Below are 24374 nucleotides of genomic sequence, written 5' to 3'. Positions count from 1 at the left end.
ATAGCACCACGGTGGAGCTCGTTCAGTTAAAACACTTGGTAGGCGTCAGCCAGTGAACAAATATGCTCCACTGACCTTGAGGCAGTCTTTTGACCTGCCCGGGCGCGTGTATGGCGGGAGCGAGACCGAGCCCGTCTGCCGCCGGCACGGGCGCCGTCCTGCCCGCTCAGGCAGCTAAACCCGCAAACAGGCCCCGATGGCAGGCGCCCCTGTTAATGACGGAACGCCCCTCAGCAGGTTTTTTATCCAGGTCAAGTCCAAAGACGCATTATGGATTACGGCGGAATCCATCATATGCTGTTCGGTGTTGATCTAACTTCTCACAAAAGCCGTGGCAGGCTGTGCCCACTGCTACCCGATCTATGCCGTGCTGTGGTATGTTTAGCTCAATGTGAACAAACAAAAATATTGATACCACCCTCCCAGAGATGGCAAGAAGAGAGGTTTGATGCGAGCGGTCGCGTGACACTGTCTGTCGACGAGCTACGTGATCGCGAAATACTCAAGTTGATGTCTGCTTATATATGTAAAGTTTTGTTTCTGACTGCCCCTCGTCGTCAGCGTTCTCGCAGGGGCAACGCCAACTTGTCCTTCACCAGACAGCGGCAAAAGCTGCTGTTCGTCAGTTGCTGGACTTGCCCGACCCGCTTTCTCTCCTACATCAGCAGGGACACAAGCGGGATGAGGACCTGAGACGAGTTGGCTGCGCCCACCGCTCAAGATTGTGTCCACCCGTCTGCGCACAGCCAGGACGGCGTCCGCCCCGGCTGTCCGCGCTGTCTGACCGCTCGGTGTCCGCCGGCAGCCGGGCGTCACGCACCAGGAATGGAAGGCCCTCTCGGAGAACGCCCATCTGGTACTGGAGGAGAACGAGCTGCTGAGCAAGCAGGTGCTGATCCAGAAGGACAAGCAGGCCGAGATGATGGCGGCCTATCACGAGAAAGGTCAGCCCTGGGGTGCCGACTCCCCGGCGCCGGGGCTGAACGACTGGCGGTTGGGTGGCTGGACCGGACGGTGCTGCACAGCTGTTGGATAGCCAGCTAGAGCCAAGGAGCAATACGTGACTGCATCTTTCTTCGTCCTCATGTTCTCCTCCTCTTTCGCTTTCCTTTTCTCTTGGTCTAGTCACCACCCCGTGCTACTTTGGTTACCAGTCTCTTATCTTCTGTAGAGTCGGAGCTGATAGCGATACCTCCTCTCTTCCCTCCTGCTTGAGTACCAGCTTCTCTGTGTGCCGCAGAGTCGGAGCTGACTGCGCGACTCGCGCAGCTGGAGCGGTCTGAAGCCGAGCTGCGCGCCCGACTGGAGGCCGAGCGGGCGGCGCAGCAACAGCTGCTGGCCGAGCGCGACCAGCAGCAGCTGGAGCTGGAACGCAGCGTGCCGCGCGATCAGCACGAGCAGGCCGTGGCCGAGTGTCGCAGGTCAGCTGAGCGCGGTCAACTCCGGGCCAAGCCATATGCGCAGCGTGGCGAGGGCTGTGTCCGTTTGGGGGCTGTGGTTATTGGGAGAGGGAATTGGCTGCGCGGGGAAAATGTTCGATTTGAGACATAACGTGATGTTTATTTGATGTAGTCCTTCGGAAATCATCTCACGCATCATGTTCTTGATCATCCATTCTCTGAGTTTTGTCTGAAACTGATGTAGTGTGAACAAACAAGTCCTCTTATCTTCAACGGCACACTTCGTATACCTGAAAACGTAAGAGGTCCAAACAAAGGATTCGGGATCGTGCCGTCACTTCTGAAACTGCCTCTAGAGCCTGGCATCTGCCTCTGGAGCCTGGCGTCTGTTAGAGCCTGGTATCTGCCACTACAGCCTGACATCTGCTACCAGAGCCTGACATCTGCCATTAGACCCTGACATCTGCACCAGAGCCTGACATCTGCCATTAAGCCTGACATCTGCCACTAGAGCCTGACATCTGACTTAAAGCCTGACATCTGCCATTAGAGCCTGACATCTGCCACTAGAGCCTGACATCTGCACACAAGCCTGACATCTGCCACTAGAGCCTGACATCTGCCACAACCTGATCTGCCACTAGGGCCTGACATCTGCCACTAGAGCCTGATATCTGCCATTGGAGCCTGACATCTGTTACTAGAGCCCGGCATCTGCCACGTTAAGGCTGACAATAACTGAGCCACATCAGATATGCTTCACTCAGGCGCCAGCCCTGACAGCGACCACAGCACGCGCCTGGCACCTGTCCTTGACCCTGGGTGGCGTGCTCCCGGCTGACTCCGGAGGGGGCGGACCGGACCACCGCTGTCTCGCCGCCGCGTCGCGTGACGGGCGGGCTGCGCGCGGCAGACTGTTCGAGGAGCTGCGCGGCCGCTACACTTCGGAGCGTCTGTCGGCTGGCCGACTCGGAGGCGCTGCAGGCAATAGCGGCGCCGACTGGTGGTGCAGCTCATGACGGCCGCCACCCAGCGCACGGCCGCCGAGATAAGCTGCTGCGCGCCCAACAAACCGCCGCGTGAGTTGGCCGGGCTGCGCTGCGCAGTTGTACTGCGCCGACCGGCTGCGTTTCAGTGTTCGGCTCCGGCGTCGCTGTATGCCGACCGGCCTGCCTGTTCAGTGCTCGCTTCGCGTCCCTGTCAGCAGCTGGCAGCGGCAGCGCTGCCGCTTGGCCCTGCCGTCTCCGCTGACGAAGTCGCTGCCGTCCACAGCCGGCTGGAGCGGCGCCTGGCCAGTCTGCAGGGAGAGCTGGACTCGGCCCTCAAGGTCAACTCGGAGGCTCCGGGACCTGGCTGAGGTCAGAGCGGACTGCCGCCGGGCGGCACCATAAGGGCGGGACCGTTTCCAGGTCACGCCTGTGACACGAAGACCGTCGTTGAAGCTTGCGGATATTACGAACCGTTTAGACAACTTGGATGGTATTCACTACAGCCAGCTTTTTTAACCAATCGTTCCGCTCAGGTGTGTACTGTCAATGATTAACTGCGAACAGTACTTAAAGGCGTGCATGACGGCCATGCCTCCTCTCCGCTGGCAATAGTCGGCGGAGAAAACCTCCGTGATAAGCGCTGCACCGAAAGATAATCTCAATGTCCTCACAAGCTGCAAAACTCCATCTGTAACTCGGCGAGCCGGGGCTGTACCATGCGCTGTCGCTGACCAGCGCCGCACGCCGGCCGGGCCTCAGGTGCTGTCCGCCACCGATCACAGCTGATGGCCGAGCGCAGTCAGCTGTCGCGGCTCAGCACCACCCAGCTGAGCGACGGCGACACAGCTGATGGAGCGCATCAGCGAGGAGCGCGCCCACGCGCTCCGGCTCAAGGACAAGGTCAATGTCAGTGCAGCGTCAAGGGCGCGCACGCGGAATGGTGGTGCGCAGTTTTGGTCAGTTGGATTAACGCCTGTCAGCATCACGCGGTGGGAAACACATCTGTTGTGGCTTCGGCTGCCGGATTATTAATCCAATGAAACTCAGGATGATACGACGGCCACGGTAAAAGTAAAATGGTTGAGACGAAGTTTAGAACATCACAGGCACAAACTGCCATAAACGTGTCGGAATATTCCCTGACGGTCAGCTAGTCACTGCGGGGCTAGATGTCCAGGGACAAAGCCTGCAGCAAGTACAGTAAGTGAATTGGAACGCCTTCGGTGATTATAAGAAACAATAGATAAAGGCGTCCGGGTGGCCTGGACCGTATCGTCTCCTGCCAGCTGCGAACGTCCGTGAGAACCGGTGGTGATGCTGACGGACGGCTATGTGATGCTCTGACGACGGCGCAGACCGCGCAGACTGGTGGAAGGAGTAGCTGCAGCAGCTGCAGTTCGAGATGGGAGACCAGGCGCGCTCGCACGAGATCCGCGTCTCCGAGTACGAGCGTCAGCTGGCCTACCTGCGGTCGCGGCTCAACGAGAAACAGCAGGAGGCGGAGCAGGCACGAGTCGACACCAAGTAGGTCCCGAACGCCTTCCGGTCTGGGAACAGGGGAGAGTGCAGGCCCTGACTGCTTCTGGCCCTGACATTGCTGGGAAGGGTCCCTGGCGGATCCTGATGTGTTTAGATAGACGCTGCAGGGGAGGAAATCCCTGACTGCTCCTAGTCTAGACACAACAAGGGGTGGTTAAGGCGGACAGTAGTTATTGGAACGAAGTGTTAATATGGTTCAAACCCTGTATAGTTGGGTAATTTCAGTCATTTTGGGACGGCTTGGATCACTTGGTTGCGTGCTGCTGAAAACTTAACGTGTCGTAGAACTTCAAGCATCGAGAGTTCCAGCACGAGCATCGGGAGTGGCGGCGACAGATGGAAAGGAAATGTTCCCGTCGCATGGCTAAGGGCTGTTATTCTGAAGCAAATATGTGATCTGATCTTGCTCCAAGTATGAATGAAACCATTGAATTGAGGCTTGGGTTATTAAGCTTGCTAAATTTATTGCTGCTCACTGCATTGGTCATTCCTGAACGGTCCAGTGATCAACAAAATGCAGAGTTATACCACCCGTAAATCTTCATTCTTACGTAACGTCTGAATATTGCTTTTCCAGACGGATCAGCCAAGAGCTCGACATTATGTCTCGCGCGGCAACGGCGGAAAACCAAAAGCTGAAGGAGCAGCTTCAGTTCATCCCGGAACGGGATTCAGGCTCCTCTAACGGTCATTAGGCGAACCAGAGATTTCGTCTCGTACACTCGATGTCGCCAGTGTTTGGTCGTCGTCCACGGGACCAATCAGCTAAATCCGTCCAAACGGTCACGCGCCAATTGTGCACGTTTCGTCGTGTCATCGGCTGTCTAGTCACGCGCACCGTCATGCACTGGCATGGTCAGGCGCGCTTGAGTAGCTTTTCCGACCTCTTCTGTGGAGGTCCTCGGTGGTTCACTGATGGAATGAAGTTCATCACAAATGTTCCAGGAAGCCACCTGCTGGTCTGGGTGCCATGCGCAGCTGCACATCTCATCACGTACGAACACGAACGAGTGTGACGTTAGATCGGTATGTTTTGGTGATGCATTTCTTTATATAATCACGACCACGTGGTTTCTGTGGAATGTTTTGAATGAAATACACATGTTCTGCACGCATGCGGTTGAGTGATATTACCCTCATTGCTATGTTTTCCAGAAGTGTATGAAAAACTATAGCAAGAGCGAGCAGTTCCGCGGGTGTCAATCACGAGTTTTATCAGATGGGCATTGGTACTGACACATTGGGTACGTTGTGGTTGGGGGCATGACACTAGAACTCCATAATATTCAAGGTTTATAAATTAGTAACACGACTGTAAAATTTAGATTCCGAGGCTATCGAAATGGACACGTCCTTTGATACATAACGGCCACCAGATAGCGAAAGCATGCAGCTTGAATTCTGGCAGCTGAAACCCACGAGCACATGCACAAAACAATTGACACTATCAATTTTACACTTCACTCACGCTTCCTGACATGTGTGCCGGGTTGGGGTGTTTCGCGTCGTCATCGAAGTCTGACGAAGCAGGCTTTACAGTCGGTACTGTGCTGACCTGGATGCAGCTGCCGTTTTCACCGGAGGGATCAACACTTCTGACGGGTGGAAAGTTGCTCCGAGGGCCGTGACTGTGTATTCAGCGAAAGCGCCACGGTATTTTAGAAGGCAGGGTGTCACCGGCCGCTGCAGTGGCCGCCGTGTGGATGGTAAAAGGCCGTATTTCCAGAACAGGGTCAAGAGCGTCTTCTGGTGTAACCCAAGGAAACTCTCAGCTTGGGTGCCGGTTGGATGGCTCGCTCTCCACCTTCGGCGCGTGGGAAGACTCATGCCCGCGCGCTGCCGGTGTCCGCTTGGGGTGGAGACCGTCGGGCGATGTGCGCCTCGGGGCAGCTCGGGCTGCTGACAGGGATCTGGTGTCAGGCGGGCTGCTGACAGGGGTCGGCCGTCAGGCAGGCTGCTGACAGGGATCGGTCGTCAGGCGGGCAGGTGATGGAGGATCGGTCGTCAGACGGACCGCTGACAGGGGTCTGGCATCAGGCAGGCTGCTGACTGGGATCGGTCGTCGGGCGGGCTGCTGACAGGAGTCGGACGTCAGGCGGGCAGATGAGGGAGGGTCGATCGTCAGGCGGACCGCTGACAGATGGTCGGTTGTCATGCAGGCAGCTTAGGGGAGGGTTGGTCGCCAGACGGACAGCTGACGGAGTTCGGACATCGGACGACCGCTGACGGAGGGTCGGGTCGTCAGACGGACCGCTACGGAGGGTCGGTCGTCAGATGAACTCCTGACGGAGGGTCGGGGTCGTCAGATGAACCCCTGACGGAGAGTCGGTCGCCAAATGAACCCCTGACGGAGGGTCGGGCCGGATGAGCTGCATCGACCGACCGCCTGCTAATATCGGTCGCCGGCCGGCCACGTTAGTTAATATTCGTCGGTGCGCTCTTCATCTCACGGATCAGGTGAGCGCGTGCTCGGGTGAGGCGGCGGGCCTGGAGCTGCCCTCAAGTCTGGCGTGTCCTGCCGCCGGTCGATGGCTGCGCCTAATGGCATGAAACATTCGGGGCGATCATGCGCTGCCGGCCCTCCCAGGGAGGACTGCACGCAGGCTTGGAATAACACGGAATAACCCGCTGCAAACCGTCACGCAAACGAACGCCCCATCGGGCAACATGCGTGCCAGTAACGACGGCCCTTTAGCGCCATGCGTCTTTGACGCCATTCGTGCTTTTAGAGATGCATTGGGGCTTCTGAGAAGAAAGTTCAGTACGAGCCCAAGAAGAGCCAATTATTCAGGGTGGAATGGGGAATGCCAAAAGGCGAAGCTGCAAATACATCCTGCATAATAACGTTGCATACCTGCAGGTCTGGTGGTAAAATACAGCAGGCCGATGCTCGACTTAACAGGCAAAACATTGCTATACATACATTGTTGCGGACTCCAACCCATGGAAAATTAATGGCACAGCCGAGTGGTCCCCGATGGCGGCGTGCCGCTTTGGTCCCGTGTGAGTGAATGGCGTGACCGCCCTGTTTCAGGTAAGGTCACGCACGGTAACTATCGGGGGCTCGACACAACGTGGCGACGGCGGCGACAAAGCGTTTGAATGAGTGATCAAATCCACGAAAGTTTCCCACTTTGACGTGACGGTGTCCTCGTCGAACAAGCCTCACCGGAACGGCGGCACGTGTCCCGAGTGGCACCGCGGCCGTGGCACTGGAGCGCGACGTGGACACGCGGCCGGCCGTGGCAACGTTCATAGCCAGTTCAAAGCGGACGGCTGGTGTTTACCGCGTTCTAGCAACGACACCGGTGGCAGTTAGTGGTTAGAGACCGCGGATTTCATTTCGGTTTTGACAGGCCCGGGCTGTCCCACTCGGACTATAAATTAGTTTAAATGGTGTATCGTGCTTAGCATCAGGCTCGCTATGTTTCCTATCCCTGGAAACGAGCCTTTGAAGTAGACCTTGGCGATGCGGGCGGATCGGATGTGGTCAGCTGGCGGATATTGGCCTAAATGTACGGCGGTTTGCTACGGGATCATTACACGTAACCACTAACAAGCTCATCCCTGCATCACGTTTAAGAATGCGATAGGTGTGCGACGTTGGGAAGGCCGTACGATGCCCAAGTGCGTTGGGTGATGTGGCTCGCGATAATTAGCCCATGAGCTTGCAGCTCCCACCACTGTCAAGACACGTTGCTGTCGAAATGGGATGTCGTAGGTTCTGCGAAGGGACGTCACAGGATCCGCCACTTAGGTGTCCCGCCGTCCCGTCAGTCCCGCCGCTTGGCGGCATGTGCGTACTCCGGGCCGGGACCCAAACGGCAGAGATGTCCCACCTACACGCCTGACGCCTCGCCCCCGGTCCGTTGGCTCTTTGACCTGTCTCCACCACCGAGGCGCCCTCCGTCCACACCTGGTGTTGCGACGCCCATTAGCCCAGATATAGCGGCGCCGCTCCTGTATCGACCGCGGTGTGGGCGTAGGACCAGGGAAGAGGGAGGGGGGATGAGGGGTCATGACCCCATTTTTCAAGGGGAGCGACAATGTTACCCAGCCCCGATTTTTTTATTTAACTGCATTTAGCTAACTTTTGCACCAAAAACATGCATGGCGCCATATTCCTCAAACCGCACTGGACAATGCTGCTTCATGCGATAAATGACAGCGTGTGATCCGGACAGGCACAGCGAACGAAGATATTTAGGGGCAAACTCTAGGTTATTCTCGTACCAAAGGCTAACTTCTGTCCTGTTACATAGCTTTGTTTTTTCTGCCTGCCCGCTTATAACTTTTCTCAGCATAGCTTGACTGTGTTCAAGATGGATCGTAGGCGGTGGGCGTATTCCAGCCTGTCAGACAAAACCAAGGTTTTTTACAATGCCGGTGTCTAAAGTAACTTTTACAAAGTTACCGCTATGGCGCTATATGGTGTACAATTAAGTTAGAATGCCTCGAGTTCGCGAGCGTCTTCGGTAGGCAACATTGTCACGCTATTTGCCTGACCACACTAGGATTTTTAGGTATTTTCTAAAATATTGGAAGAGCATTGGACTTTTTAAGAAAGGAATGATTAAACCGAGTAAAGATTCGCTATTAACTGAGTCAGTAACCGAGTCAGAATGAGTCATGGTGCTTTGGCTTTTTAGGACATAATTGACGGCACCAACTCCTCAGCTTCAGGCGTCAGCTACCTGGTGCTGAACCGCTTCAAAGACACGTAGAGTAAGATTCATAAGGGTACCAGCACTTTCGATTGCCGGCAGCCACTGGTGCTGGCAACAGCTATCAACAAGCCATGAGTTTACTGGAGACGTTTTCGAGCGGTTCCGGATACAGCACAGGGGCAAAACAGCGCACTACCATGCACCATTAGTGTCACACAGCCCGTGCAAGGCGTTTGTCTAGATGTCGCGATTCGGCGCCCCGCGTCAGCAAGCGGACTGCGACAAACGGCGAAGTTTGTGAGCTCCACTCCAGCAAAGTTTCAGAGGACACAAAGTTTCGGAGGATAAGGTTGTCGCCCTTTATTATTAAGTTCTGCTTGCGTTGAGCCACGAAAAGCGTGCCAGTGTTTTTTTAATGCAGTAGTCTATTCTTTTTGGTTCAGCCCAAACAGCTTGCAGATAACTGATTGAGACTGTGACTTCGCGCATTTAGTTGGAAAAATTTGCCTGCAACCGACCGGGGAAGCTTGGTCATCACTTGTATTCACATGGACAGGCCGTACAATCGTGGAGGCGCTTTCGCCTCTCGCCAACTGGCATCTGTCAAGTCAAGCCACCAGCCGCCTCAGCAGCCCGATCCTGGGTGACCACTTGCTAGAGCGGGGAGTCTGAACCTCTCGGACGCGACCGCGGCATAACCTTAAGTATGTGGGTAACTTATACCTCAGTGACCGACCACCCAATCGCAAGCTTGCCAATACTGAGACAGGACACACTGTCGTGACTTGAACAGTAAGTGCAATTAATTCTGGCCTTTGAGGCTTAAGACCACTAACAGTATTTGACATTTAAATGAACATTAAACATGAATTGGCAATCCGAAATGTTCTATTAACGGTTGATTTAGCCTTTACTCAGGCCGCTTCATGAAACGAGTAGTATATATATATATATATATATATATATATATATATATATATATATATATATGTATGTATATATATATGTATATATATATATATGCATATATATATATATATATATATATATATATATATATATATATATATATATATGCATATATATTTTGGTCAGGTAAATAACATGATGGTAATTTCAGGAAGTGTCCATGGATTGGTAGGCGTTTCGAATAGCGACTGAATCTTCAGTCAGAAAGCGTAAGCATGATGCTTTTTACGGAAATCGCATGAAAAGCAAGCAAAACATTGAATACCATCTATTGTCCTAAAATACCTGTTCACGCCGAACGCCAACAACAGCACGCACCTTGCTCCATAAAAGTACCTACCTTCGTCAGACACACAAAAGCAGGTCAAGTCGGCTACGTTGAAGGACGGGTAAATCAATACCCGGTGGACCTATTTATGCCTGCAGTTTACTGAAAGCTTAATTTCTGCTACGCTGTGATATAAGTAAAGATTATTCGGGAAGAGATGCCGCAGCAGGCGCGAAGGCATATGCCTTCCCAATGGCCCAAAATGTCAGCTCGCTCGTGGAATGTGTACTCCCCAGGGGAAACAATATTCAAACGGACGACTAATTTTAGGAAGTCCCCGAATTATCTTTCATATTGATATGCCATTCAGATCAAGAGAAGACGTCCTCCCATTCCTAACCGCCCCCGCCCCTCTCCCCCGGTCGTCAGGATTGCTTCCAAGGAAAATCCCTGCGTACCCTCTCACAGACCTCGAGGTGTTCCGCGAGGGGGGTGCGACGTGCGACGCGCGCGGACCGCGGCACGGCCGGTGGACACGAACGGTGGCGCCCAGCCGAGCACCGCCGCCTTCTGGGTCAGCGCGTTACGCGGCTGTGCGTTATTTATTCATCGGCCGTAATTAGGCCGGTCGAAGCGGGCGAGTCGGCTGGGGGCGCACGCCGGCCAGCCCGACTGGCGTATTTTGGTGACGGTCACCGAAGGTGGCGGCCAATGGAACCACCGATGTGTCCTGTAGATCCAGGGCCCCTTGAAATTGTTGCATTGACCCGGTCCGAAGCTGACTGCAGGCACATCATGGACGATATGAGGTGCTGTTTCTGGGAACGTCATAAACTTAGAATTTGCAATATGGAGAGTGGACGGGGAGCACTACGCCTGGTTTACGAGCCCACCGCAACTACTGCAGTCCGTGAACCGATCTGGTTCCATGGACGGCCGCCACGCGTCGCCACCGTCACGCGGTCATCGTCTGGAAATCAATACTGCGCGCCTGCTAACGCCCGAGAGCTGCGAGCGCCGAGACGAGTCCGGCTGGGCGGGGAAAGGGGGGGGGGGTGTTATCGATTGGGAAGCGGAGGCGGCTGGAGAGCAACGGACCTGTGCGCCAGGGCACCGTGCAGACACGGATTCGTAGAAATGGACTGCATATATTGTATCACACAATCATCGCAAACAAGGCTTCACGTGGCTGACGACGCGTAAGCGGCAGGCCGGCAAAGTTTTCAAACGTAACGGATGGAAGCAGCTTTTTCCGCTTTGCATGACGTTGTTCAAACGACGGTTGCTGGCAAATGTCATTCCGAGAAAACGGGAAATAAGGTGAACACTTGGTCAAAACCATAAGGCAGACAGCCAACCACAAACCACGTCGAACCACCCGATCCATTAGACGGGTGACCACACACTTGGTGAAAATTTGTTGGAATAGGCCTGTGCTATTGCTAACCGCCTCCCTTGGCGGCTTAGCATGCAGAGAAGGAAACTTGTGACAGCCAAACCAGAAGTGAAATATTTGGGAATCAGTGCTTATTTACATGAGAGTTAATGGACTCCATCAAGACTTAAAGCATGCGTTATTTACCAGACCGTCAAACATTTCCCAACAGTTGTGTTTGCAGTTATGCACTTGCAGTTTGGCAGATGGATTTGTGGCTCACGTTTTCACACTATTTTGTGGAAAATCGGGAACAGGACATACATGCACGCACGAGCTCGTTCATCAGCCCGCGCACGGATACAGGCAACAAAGACTTGCTTGTGCGGACGACAAGTTGCATCTGCCTGGCGTGGCGGCTCGTGGTAATGGCGATGGCAGCTGACGCAGTGGCAGAGCAGGTGTCCCGCCACGAACACCGCACTGGCGCCCCGGCCCCCTGGGACGATCCGGGCGGGCGCTGGAGGCACCCGAGCCCGACCGCTCGCCGCTGTTTGTACCTCGGACGGCACATTCCCCTTGGACACGGCGCCGATCGCCTCCAGCAGAACACACCGGGTGCTGAGCTCACGGCGCGAGACCTGGTCAGCGAGACCGCTGTTTTAAGAGCGCGTTGCTGGTTGCGGAGTTGGCCACGAGCGTCGGATCCTGGGCTGTGCTCCGAGCGCGGCCCGACCCCTGACCCTCGCCGGCGGCGATGCCGCGTGCTCAGCCATCTCTGGCCGGGATGTGCTCCGAACGCGGCCCGACCTCTGACCCTCCCGGCGGCGATGCCGCGTGCTCAGGCCATCTCTGGCCGGGATGTGCTCCGAACGCGGCCCGACCCTCTGACCCTCGCCGGCGGCGATGCCGCGTGCTCAGCCATCTCTGGCCGGGCTGTGCTCCGAACGCGGCCCGACCCCTGACCCTCGCCGGCGGCGATGCCGCGTGCTCAGCCATCTCTGGCCGGGATGTGCTCCGAACGCGGCCCGACCTCTGACCCTCGCCGGCGGCGATGCCGCGTGCTCAGCCATCTCTGGCCGGGCTGTGCTCCGAACGCGGCCCGACCTCTGACCCTCGCCGGCGGCGATGCCGTGTGCTCGGCCATCTCCGGCCGCTGGCGCCGCGGTCTGGGACGCTGTCTGCTCCCAGCGCGGCTCGTGAAACCTGGCTGGACGCAGTGGCCGCGCGTCCCCGCCACCGCTGACCTGAGCAGGCGGCCGCAGGTCAGCAGCCAGTGGCGCGTGCCTGTGCAGTGGGTGTTGCGTTACAGCTGCGGCTCGTGCCAGCGAGCCTCGGCGGATGGCTCTCTATGGCACGACTGTAAATGCATGGCCCCGGTCAGGTGTCGAAACGCATGGGGGCGTGACCGTCAAAAGCAGCTCCCACTCTGGTGAGAGCCTCTCACGCATCTGAAGTCACAAACGGCGGCAGTGAGTCAGAACCAAAGCCACTCAAGCCGTTGCCATCCACGTGAACAAGTAAAAGTAAACAGACAGTCCTGGTACGCTGCCGCTCGCTGAAATCCGACGCGTGATAAGCGCGCTGGCGGCGGCGGCACGTGGCTGGTGCCATCCGCACACACCGCCGGTGGTGGTGACGCCCGGCCTCGAGACGTCCCGCTGCGGCGTCGACACGGCGGCCGGGCGGCCGTCGCCTGTGCGCGCGGCGCAGCGCCAGCTTATGTGCAGACCGGCGCGACGGCCACGCAGGCGGCGCTGCCACGCCCGCACCGAGAGGCGCACCGGCGCCGCCGCCCTCGGTCGGGCGGCGTCACGGCCCGCTGCCGCGCCGGCGCCCGGGCGGCCGGCCGCAGCTGCTCAGCGCTTCTGCGGGTACGTGTCCTGGTGCTTGTAGCCGGTGACGTATCCCGAATTGGCGTGGTCGTCGCGGCGGCCGACGGCGCCGCGGCCTTTGCCGTGCTCGTCGAACCGCTGCCGGTGGGATGCGCCGTATTTGCTGACGTCGCAGAGTCGGTCGTAGACGTTGCTTTTGGTGCCCGGCTGCGGGATCAGAAGGGAAGAGCGGTCAGGGTGTGTGCTGGGGATATCAGGGGATCGATGCGCAGCGATGGACCAGCCGGGCTGGGAGCCGTCCCACTCGATGAGAGGGCGCTTCGGTATGAGTGTGGGTCCCAGCTCGAGCCGAGCGGGGCTAGCGCCGTAGTACGCCTCCCACGGAGCTGGTGTCAATGCTTCTTTACGTTAATTGCGACATAGGCGAGTTTAATTCGGCAACGGTGCTTACAAATATCATTTTGTTTACGTTTGATTCGAAGTGGGAAATGCCGCGAGATCCGAACTGTGGGTCAAAACTGAACTGTGGAGCGCCTGATAGGTGGTATGGACGTTTCATTAAAAATTAAACGGAACCCCACATTGTTTATCGTGTCAGAAATAAATTATTTCCATCTTGCATAACGTGTAGCGCTCACATGGCTGACTGCACAAATCACTGCTGATTAAGGAGTTCGGACATGCACATCCCTTCTTTAGACGACCCAAACTAATAATTGTGAGCACAGCGAACAAAACACATCGAGACGAGCATCAACGCACTGCAGTATGTCCAGCTTGATTTTATCCAAACTTCCTCGAAGTTGAGACCCGGAGGCGCCTAACATAAACCCCATAAAATGCTGCAAGATGCCGAATAGCGCATGCTGCCGGGAGATCACAGATGTTAACCGCGACAGCACTAACTCAGTACGGCCCAACCCAACAAAGTTCGTGGGTTTAAACGGCGATGTCACAATTCACATTGAAGAACTTGGACTGATGGGACACAAATTTCACCGCCAGTGCGACATGTCATTTGTTGGCTGACGCAGCAGAATCCGCCACCACTTACGCTGGCGTTGCTCTTGTGACCCGGTGCGCCGCATGCTGTGAGTTTCCCCTTCATCTTGTCTGGCGCCACCTTCTTGCTGGCCGCCAGATCGTCAAGGAATTTCTGAAACTCCTTGAAATGTATCTTTTGCTGCCTGTAAATAAGCGATGTCTGCATCACAAAAAGCAAGATTACAGACTACGTGACGAAATTAGCACCAGATAATCTTGAAAAACCATAGCCTACCGGGGAGCATAATAGACCACGCGTGAATCTGATGACGACTGCTTTAGAGCCATTCATCTAAACGTCAGCGCCCAAGATGCATCATTTGGATGGATGTGTTTGATTGAGGCGCGGAGCATCAGACATTAACCGCTTTCATCCCAGCGGCAGGCGGTAATTCAAAGCTCCGTGGGCTGTTTTCTACATTAATAAATCAAAGCGAAGCTTTCTCCTTATCGCGGATGCGAGAATACACTTCTAGGCTAAAAACACGTCAGGAATAGCTTTAGCGGCCGGAAAAGAGGCGTTTTGACTTATTGACACACACAAATTAGCGGTCATGTTTAGTTTACACCGCGTCTGCGTCAGCCGACGTTTTACTGCTCGTGTGACCCTAACCGGTCGCGCGCTTGCCCGACCCCCACGGGACAACAGTGCTTCACAGACCTCTCAACCATCTCAAACACCAATCGCGCTTAAGTGAAGCAGAAACGACTAAAGCACAACACGCGGCCGCCAGCGGAACACTGACTTGAACTTCTTGAAGGCGATGCCGGTGTCGGTGGTGGTGACGGTCTTGCCGTCGATGACCTTGGCCTGCTTCATCCACTTGTCGGCCTGCGAGAGTGTGATCTGCGTCCCGTCCGACTTGCTGTCGCCGTATTTGGCGAAGGCGCGGAACTGCTGCTGGAGGCCGGCCGGGCCCCGGCGTGGCTCGCCGTTCTCAGACCCGCCCGGCGTGCTGGGCGTGGCGTCCGAGGCGGCCGGCGTGCTGTCCTGGCGCGCGGGCGTGGCCGGCGCCGAGGCGTCCTCGCTCTCCGACATCCTGCCGGCGCCGACACACGGCGGATGGTCAGCAGCAGTCGGCCGGCTCCTGGGACCGACCACACCAGGGGCAGCTGCGTGGACGGCGTCCTGCCCGGTTCAGAGAACCCTGCCGCCTTACACTGATAGGAACTGAACTCTGACATTTTGCCGGAATACAACACCATGTCAGCAAAAGAACTCCCTAACACCCTGGTAAAACACGACACACGGTCGGATCCGACAACTTTACGTCCGCACAAAACACACGGGCAGGAGCAGACGTGAACGACATTCTGGCACGGAACACCGCGCACAAACTCAATCACGACCACGATCTGCCGGGCTGCAGCACGTCAAGTCTGTCGATCTGCCAGAGTACAGCACGTCGTCAAGTCTGCCCGTGGAAACAACCGTTGCCCAGCGTGGAGCTATCCCATCCCTGTCGTCGTACACACCACCAGCAGCTGCTCAGCCGTCATACACAGCAGTCAGCACATCGCCTGCCGTGTGCACGGACATCCGCCCCTATCTGGTGGCACCAAGGCTGAGCAGCTGCTCAGCGTGCGCCTTAAGTCACGCCATCTGATGGGGCCACTGATGTGGCGGCTGATGTGGCGGCTAGTGTGGCGGCTGATGTGGCGGCTGGTGTGGCCGCTGACGTGGCGGCTGATGCGGCCGCCGATGTGGCGGCTGATGCGGCCGCTGGTGTGGCGGCTGATGCGGCCGCTGGTGTGGCCGCTAATGTGGCGGCTGGTGTGGCGGCTAGTGTGGCCGCTAATGTGGCCGCTGGTGTGGCCGCTGGTATGGCAGCAGTGTGCGCCGCATCATTAGGGGGTCGGCCCGGCACTGGCGCAGCCCGTGCAACAGCACGCCGCCACCCCCTACCGGCCGCGCCAGCTGGCGCACGCGCCGTGTTAGCGCGCGACAGCCGTGGAGAGCAGCGCCGGGGTGTTGGCGGCGCCGGCGGCCGGCTTACGCCGCTCATTACCGTAGAACGGTGCGCGGAGCGATGCCGGCGGGCCGCGCGGCGCCGCGGAACGAAACGGAACGAGCGCGCTGACCGGCGGCGTTCCCACCCGGCTCCGCTGCCGAACGGGCCAGCAGCGGCGCAGCGGGCGGGCCGGGCGCAGCCAGGGTCCCACGCAGCGAGCTGAGCCGGGCGCAGCCGGGTTCACCCAGGAGGGGGGGGGGGGGGAAGATGTACCTGTATGAGGAATATTCCCGCTGCTGACACCATGGGATGTCACGTACTGAGGTCTCCGTTGTCTGACATCCCTTAACCTCATTGTTTGGTCTGATAAGCCTGGCTAGCTGACCTTTCCTCTGGCTGAGCGCCTCTTTAGGACACACGTTTAGGATACTCCTTTAAAAAAAATATCATGCATTCACTGGCCTTCACCACTATCAATCGACGCGTGCCATGCGAGCCCCTGAATAGCAGGCATGCCGTCTACGGCGCCCCATGTTCTTAACCGACTTTCGGCTGGCGGTCCTTTGCGAACGTGTCTTGATAATATCGTGACCTGATAAACCGTCGTATCACCGTTGCTCGCTTTTTTGTTCGCATGTGTACTGAACGAGCTTCGAATGTCCGAAGGCAAGATAAGATACTGCAATCAGCGCTGGGACCTCTGAACAACGGCCTTCTAAGCCCAGCCTTTCACTCCGTGCTTGAACATCGGTGTGTGTGTGGAGGGGGGGGGGGGGGGGGTGGAGGGGCAACTGAAACGTCATCCGCAAACTGGTCACGTTAAAAGCGCATGAGACGGTGGAAGATGTAATAGGCCTGTGATGGATTCGCCTCGTAACGTCGGCACACGACTTCCCCTCGTATTGGCGCAGAGCGTGGGTGACCCGTCTGACGGAGTGTGGTCACTCTCGCGGACATTTCGGGTGGTCTTTAACACATCTGGCTCCCTCAGTGGAGCGCTGGAATTCCATGCTGATCCTGCGCGTTTAGGCGATCGCAAAGGTCTCTGGTAACTGCGTGTTCGTAGTTCGAGATGAGAGCGTTACCACCAATTGAGTCAATGGGTTCCGGACCCCGGCAATTCTTGGGCATGTGGGTAATTTTTGTGTATGGTCCATATACATTAGCATCAAGGCCAACTGAAGACAACGCCCGTTTTGACGTGTTAACTACGGGGTGTCCCATGCAGTGCACAGTTTTTAACACGTCTGTTAAAAACCGTCGCGTGTTGAAAACAAAATAAATGAGTAAAGTGTTGAAAACGTGATATCGTTTCTTGGCATGACTTGATGGACCAGTACGTGGCTCAAGGACGACTGTATTTATGGCCAATAATGTCCTCGATGGAGTCCGTCTCTCATGATAGAGTGCCGTAATGGCCGAATGATTACAACGCTAGACTAACTCGTGGGGCCCGGGTACAAATCTCGGCTGCGCCGTGACCCCTGAGCGCTAACAAGATCAAAGCAACCGCTTGCGCCACGTTAAATGGACTGACTACGTAGGGGAATCGCCTCTTTTAATTGCAAAATGCCACTTATGCCGCGTCCAGACAGTTAGCGTTTCTCTTAGAGCGTATCGCGGGAAATACAGAGCATCATATCAAGTCTTGTAAGGAACTTACCGACTTCATTCACATATTTAAGGCAGCGACAGATGCAGTAATGGTATTACTTGATGTAGTCACTTTTCGCATCGTTCCTCCTGACAAGGCTTGTAGAATGGTAGAACGACTCATGGAGGAACAAAGTTGGAATCATAAGGTGTTGAACCAACGTGGAGGTCGAGGATATTATTGGACTCTCACGCCTGCGTTTTGATACCACGCACTTCCAAGCCAACGGTGATTAAAACTAGTACCAGGTAACAGCGATGGAATGCCCTGTCAGCATGGTTATAGCCAATCCGTTTATGGGGAACTGAAGTGAGATTCAGTGAACAGTTCCTCGTGAGATCAAGGTATGGAGGAGTACATGGACGACACGCGTGTAGTTTTGAAAGAGTACCATGCTGCAGAGCTCCTCGAACATTTAAGCGCGTGATCAGGGAATAATTCACAGAAGAGATGGAAGCGCATGGCTCGCTTCCTTTCCTAGATATTTTAATGTCACTGAATATCGGAGCCTAATGATGTAGGCTCCGATGTACTGTCCGATGCAGCCTTCGATGGGTTTTGAACTCTCCAATACTGTCCCCATATGTTTACATGACATTCTATGTAACATAGAATGTCATGTTTAGTCCCAAAAACAGGTGCTGGCTTAAAACTAGCCAGAGTTAAATATTGAAAATGCAGTATTGTGGCGTGGCGTGACTGTTGATGGACTAGGACAGCGACTCAGGACAACTATATTCCGAAAGCGGACTAACGACACACGACGCTTAAATGCTGGCGCCGAATGTTCTCGGCGCTATAAGATTAGCGTTGCAAAATGATTCCTTAGACAAGCATTTCATCATTATCATAATTGGACAGGATTTCCGACAAAATCCGCATGAACCAAACGGATCTTAGCGAACAATATCTTTTCATCTTTTTTTACATTGGAAAACGAAATACGACACATGACAGGGTACTTCGATATTAAACCAAGACAAGACAAACAACTGGCTGTATAATCAAAATCCGATAGCATCTGCCAACAAACAGCTCTCCACACGTAAACAGCCAACGACCACAAAAACCTTGCGATGCGTAGACAAAGATATGCATAGATACACAAAAAACATATGCATGTACTTTTATGTGCTATAAAACATTTTTATGTTTATATGTATAATACAATACTACATATAGATATAGATATAGATAGATAGATAGATAGATATATATATAGAGAGAGAGAGAGAGAGAGAGAGAGAGAGAGAGAGAGAGAGAGAGAGAGAGAGAGAGAGAGAGAGAGAGAGAGAGAGAGAGAGAGAGAGAGAGAGAGAGAGAGAGAGAGAGAGAGAGAGAGAGAGAGAGAGAGAGAGAGAGAGAGAGAGAGAGAGAGATATATATATATATATATATCTATATATATATATATATATATATATATATATATATATATATATATATATATATACTTGTATTTCCCTTTCACTGCGTGCGTGCGTGCGTGCGTGCGTATGCACACATGCATTTGTAGTTGGTGGCCTCGCGTTGCCAGCCAGCTCTCAGTCACTGTCTGGCCGAGCTATCAGCTATGCCAACATCCTGCCCGGTCCAGTCCGGTGTACTACGCGTGCAGTTCATAATCAGCCAGCGGTGAAGTTGATGGGTCCTGGCGGGCGGGGCGTGACAGGGCGGGGCAGAGCGGGGCGGGGCAGGACGCGCAGCGTCGATGCTAGCCCATCATCGCACGCGCGCGCCAGCTGGGCTGGCGACTGCGCAATGCCCGCCCCCCCCCCCCCCTCGCTCAGCTCACTTCCGCTGAAATGCAGCACGATGGTTATGAGTTTCGGCCCGAATCCATCGAGCGTAGCGCCACTAGGCCTTGTGGGCTGGCTCAGCGGCGCCAGAGGGAGGATGGAAGATTTGGCAACGTTGACAGATGAGGGTTACGCCCCCCCCCCCCCCCCGACCTGGCATTGTGCATGGGTGACTGCTGAGGTTTCACCAAGGGACCCGTGACCGAAACACCACCACGCGAGGATAATGAGTAACACTGAGAAGTCCGCGCTGCCTTGTGGCACGCGTCGGTGTTGTACGGATTCGGTACCTTCCTGAGTCCGTGCGCACCGCGAAATTGCCCACTGTGTCATGCGAAATTCTTGGCCCCGGAAGACGAGGCACATACCCTCACGGCCCTCCCCATGCCTATGTTCCTGCTCCAGGTCGCCATCACCCATATATCTTTATTTGTTCCGATGACAAAGTTCCCGATCTATGCTGTCATGCTAGATTTGGTCCCAATTAAGTTGCAGGAATCTCCATGTATTTTGTGTATCCCACCCTGGACATCGCAAGCAAACACACTGGGGCTCAGTCAGGCTGGCAGTTGTGTCGGAAACAGCACTGTTTGGTGCCAAAGTTATCCTGAGCCACGAACTTGCACGCTGCTGTGTTGGTATAACCGACTGCAGGGTCGGCGTCGGGCGGATTTCCGAGCCCGTCTGTCAGCAGGGCAGGTGTGGGAGCGCAGAAGCGCCTGAGGCCATGGCAGCAGCGCGGACAGAGTCCGGACGGCGCCGCGGGCGGCCAATCAAAACACACCAGAGTGCCAAGTTCACGGCGACGCGCCGCCCGGCCCGATCCGGCTAATCCGGCCTCTCTGATGCACCCCCTCCCCCCTCTGCGGCAGGGCGCGAGGACCCCGCGGGGGCGTTGAGCCGCCCATCCAACGGCCATGCCTTGACGCAACGCAGCGCTCCCAGTCTCAGCGCTTCATTCCACCGCTCCCTCCGGCCACAAGGCGCATTGTAATGTTTTACGTCCGAGTTGTTCACCACTGCACGGTGAGTGCAGCGACCGATGACTTCACTGGGTGCGCCGAGGTGTGCCCCCGGGCCCCGCCAAGGCGGATCTGTCCCGGGCTGCTCACCGCTCCTCTCCTGCGTTGAGTCAGCCAACTTGCAGTCACGTGTCGGCTCAGTGTGTGCCTGTCGTGATGTGACGATTCAGTCTGTACCTGTTGTCACGTCACGGCTCAGCGCGCGACTGTCCTCATGCCACTTTAACTGAACCGTGACACGCCGGCTCCTCACACGACAGCGTATGCCTGGCGTCGTGCGACGGTGTGGCGTGTGCCTGGCGGCATATGATGGCGCAACATGTGATCGCCGCCAAGCTGTGGTTCAGCGAGTGGTTATCTTCATGTGACGGTTCAAAGTGTGACGCTTTTCACGTGACGGTTCAGGGTGAACCGGCCTGCAGTCAGGCGGTGGTTCGCCACGTGACGACCCAACGTCCGCCTGCGTTCCGGCGGACGGGTCGGCGCGTCCGTTGTCTCAAGCGTATGGCCGTTCATTGTGTGACTGTGGTCATGCGACGGCTCAGCGTGTGCTCTGCGACCAGACCTTGCAAATCCGGCAATGGAATGATATGAGCGAGACGCGGGCAGAAGTGGCATTTCTGTGCCACCGATCTTTTCGTTTTTTTCCTGAAGATAGTGGAAATTCGGCCGTACGTTAAAGCAAATTAGAATGCACTTACATGGTGTGCTACGAAAAGAGAACTCATCGCGATATTCGACTTCGGTTAAATTATAAACTAAAAGGTGGCCGGTCTCAACGTAAGAAAGGAACCCGCCTGAGTGGCGTTTTTCATAAGTCAATGGAAGCCCATCCTTTACTTCAAAGTACGCCCATTCCTTACCTATAACGTCACGACCAAAGTCTACCACTCGGCTAAGAGGCGAAGTAAGCGTGTTTGTTTAGTCATCGGTGCTGAGATAACAAGGCATAGCGACGGCCGGTGCGCTGTTGACGGCCTTGTATGTCCGACCAACAGACTACAACCTCATGTGGAGAGTGTGAGCGAAAATAATGTACTTAGCTATAGATTGCTTGCCAATAGCCTTTATTCAAATCACATTCAAGGGCGCCCTTCCTGCGCAGTGTATATCTCCATGGCGTTGAATCAGCTGATTCTACTCGTGCCCGCATTTGGAGCTAAAAGCGCTCCCCATTGGCGTGTATCTATAACGCCACCTTAGTGGGCGGAGCTCGGGTCGTAAGTCAATTAGGCCGTGGTGGTGACATCATGTACCAATTGGCCTCTGTCGTCGCGACTCGCCAATTGACCGACGACTTCGCGGCCCCTGCTCCGTGGCCCGTCGGCCGAGAGTCCTTCGTACCGTCCCGGATGGCGGCGCCCGCCCACAGGTGTCCAGCACCGTGACCCGGCCGTCGACTGGACTCGCCCGTGTCTGACTCGCCGGCGTTGGCAGCGAAAACGGCCGTGTTGACTCAGGGCTTGTGAGGCCGAGCGCCGCGTGCTGAAGTGTGTGCGTAGTCATGCCGGCGTCCGGAGGCGCACCGCGCAGCCGGGCCAGCTCTGGGCTCAAGTGAGACCGGCGGCTGCTGACCAGTGGCGCGTCATCAGCGCATGTGGAAAATGCCAAGTGCGTGGTGCTGCTGTACCCATGATTTTATTTTTTTATGATAGCGCGGATTGCGTATCTGATTAACAGGCCGGGCTGGTTTCGCTGTTGTCGGACGGGGCAATGGCGATCTTCTTCGTTTAAATGCGCCACGGAACCAATGAATAGGAGAAAAGTACGATGGTATTTCATATGGCCCCTACAAGTATTACGATGCATCACATAAAACATTATGTGTTCTTCCCATTCCATCCCAGGACCCCTTATTTTCTAGTCGTTCACAGCCAAAGTAATTTACGACGAGAACTTTCCCTTTACAGGAAGCCCCCCCCCCCCCCATCCATGCCAAGAAGACCACATAGGCTCTACCGCCCCCGACTCCCCCTTCCCGTCCCCTCTAACGCATACTGCTGGCGCAGCCTGACCTCACCACAGAACCGGGGAAAATGCTTTAAGTATTCGAATGGGGGTATAGTATTTGTTCACCGCCGTATATTCCGCGTGGCTTCTGCAGTGCTGGTTTCTACGTCCGCTGACGTTGTATCTTTCTAGTTCAGCACGGTTTCAGCCACTAAAACAATGCACTGTAGTCTTTTGGGCACGGATCGGGTGCAATATAAAGTGCAAACAGGCAGCTGAGTGCACAGAACAACATAAGCAAAACTTTAGAAGCACAACTTAGTCGGGAGAGAACACTCCGTGTTTCAGGAGGTCTGAGGTACAGACCGAGCGCGGACGTGCACGACTGGCAATGCCGCTGATACGGGTAGGCCAGTTTGTTTGTGCTTATCGGCATCTCGCACCAATGCCACGCCTCACCTGGATTCTGTGGCTAGTTTCTCGCTGTGTCGGCTGCCGGCCTGCCTGGCGACTCTCACAGCGCGCCCCGCACCGCCGCTCGTCGGCCGCTGCCGGCTCCGTCTGCCGTCCTCCCCCGGCACTGACGCTGGTCGGCGTGCGGACTGCGCTGCTGGGCGTCACCGGGCGTGCTCGCCGCACGGCCGTGGGACAACTGGCGGCGGCGGCGGCGGCGGTGGCGGCGCGCGCGTGCGCCGGCCTGCCGCGCCCCACGAGCTCCATCAGCAGCGGGACCGGCGGGCGACCCGCCCGCCGACACTGCGCGGGCTGCTCTGGCCTCAGGGAGACGACGGCCACGCACTGGTGGGATGCCGTCCTACTCCGGATAACGAAGGGTGGAGGCGGGGGTTAGTATAAGCAAGTACACAGGCACGCACGCAAGCACGCACGCACACGCACATCCACACACGCACACACATACACACACACACGCACACGCAAACGTACAGAGACGCGACAACGTGCGTTACTTGCTACGGCCCCTTTTAAATAAATAGCACATGCGCACACACGCTTAAGTGCAAGTGCACACACACGCACGTGCACCACCCGCACGCGCACACCGCAGCATGCACATATCCGCACCCTGATCCGCACCCGTAACCGCACGCTCACATATATTCACGCACGCGCTCGCGCACAGTGCAGCCCACGCGCCGGCCACGGTCCGAGCACACACAGGCACACGCACACATCGACGATAGCTGATGGATACGACGCATTGCAAGGAAACATGGGGCACAAAATTCCCTTTTGAAAATTTTGAATAATCATTTTTCGAAGCATTTCTGCCAAGAATGTTATGAAAATTTCAGGTCTGAAAACACAACTGCAAATGCTCAAAAAGAAAGCAGTCGTGATAACTTTCTAAAACCAGGTTTATGAACATCATAGCAGCCCAAAGTTGTTTACTCCTGTTAGCTTGTTAAATTTATTCAGTCCACATCAGCGTTCATACCGAAATTCCATGGGTTATACAAATATACGAAAATGGATGGATTCAAAAATGATGGATGGAAAATGGATGCAACACGCATGGAAATGAACAAAGCTATGACGAGTTTTCTGCAAATCAGGTTAGTAGCGTCACAGTCTACTGCACTATGCAACAACTTGTTGATGCATATAATACCTACAGTATTGATGTAATTGTATGTTAGAATGTAACTAGTCACCTGTGAGACAAAGAAGAGCTCACCTTAGTGTAGTGACCTCAATGACCTGAGATGACCTTGAGATCTGCCGCATGACACTGTGTTTATTTGACATCAAAGTCTAGCTCAATTCCACGTTTTGATAAGCATTGCCTCCCGGCCAAGATATGGTAGCGTTATCCCCCGAAAGGTTAACGTATGTCAGGGGCCTAGGGTGAGGCCCAAATAAATGGAAAAACAACGAACAAAATCGATGGTT

The 24374-nt window shown here is 55.3% G+C and overlaps 1 protein-coding gene across 1 annotated transcript; it reads right to left on the bottom strand.

The window, feature by feature from the left end:
- Nucleotides 1-13026: 13026 nt before the first annotated feature.
- On the bottom strand, nt 13027-23096 carry LOC119106964 (tubulin polymerization-promoting protein homolog). Its single transcript, XM_037230309.1, has 4 exons — nt 22923-23096; nt 14833-15126; nt 14097-14229; nt 13027-13249 (listed from the first exon to the last, which is right to left on the bottom strand). The coding sequence occupies exons 2-4, from the start codon at nt 15123-15125 to the stop codon at nt 13067-13069; spliced, it is 609 nt and encodes a 202-aa protein (XP_037086204.1). The 5' UTR covers nt 15126; nt 22923-23096; the 3' UTR covers nt 13027-13066.
- Between the last annotated feature and the right edge of the window lie 1278 nt (nt 23097-24374).

The sequence above is a fragment of the Pollicipes pollicipes genome, unplaced genomic scaffold (genome assembly GCF_011947565.3).
Source record: "Pollicipes pollicipes isolate AB1234 unplaced genomic scaffold, Ppol_2.1 Scaffold_648;HRSCAF=739_pilon_pilon_pilon, whole genome shotgun sequence".
In the NCBI taxonomy this organism is placed as follows: Eukaryota; Metazoa; Arthropoda; class Thecostraca; order Pollicipedomorpha; family Pollicipedidae; genus Pollicipes; species Pollicipes pollicipes.
Note: the sequence above shows the minus strand (reverse complement) of the source record. Positions and strands in the feature narration are given on the sequence as shown.

What these genes read in the sequence shown, in the direction of transcription:
- LOC119106964 (XM_037230309.1), bottom strand. Translation starts at nt 15,125, where the DNA reads ATGTCGGAGAGCGAGGACGCCTCGGCGCCGGCCACGCCCGCGCGCCAG. An exon ending in ATCGCCTTCAAGAAGTTCAA is followed by an intron (nt 14,230 to 14,832) that starts GTCAGTGTTCCG and finishes GCTTATTTACAG; the next exon opens with GCAGCAAAAGATACATTTCA. An exon ending in GTCACAAGAGCAACGCCAGC is followed by an intron (nt 13,250 to 14,096) that starts GTAAGTGGTGGC and finishes CTGATCCCGCAG; the next exon opens with CCGGGCACCAAAAGCAACGT.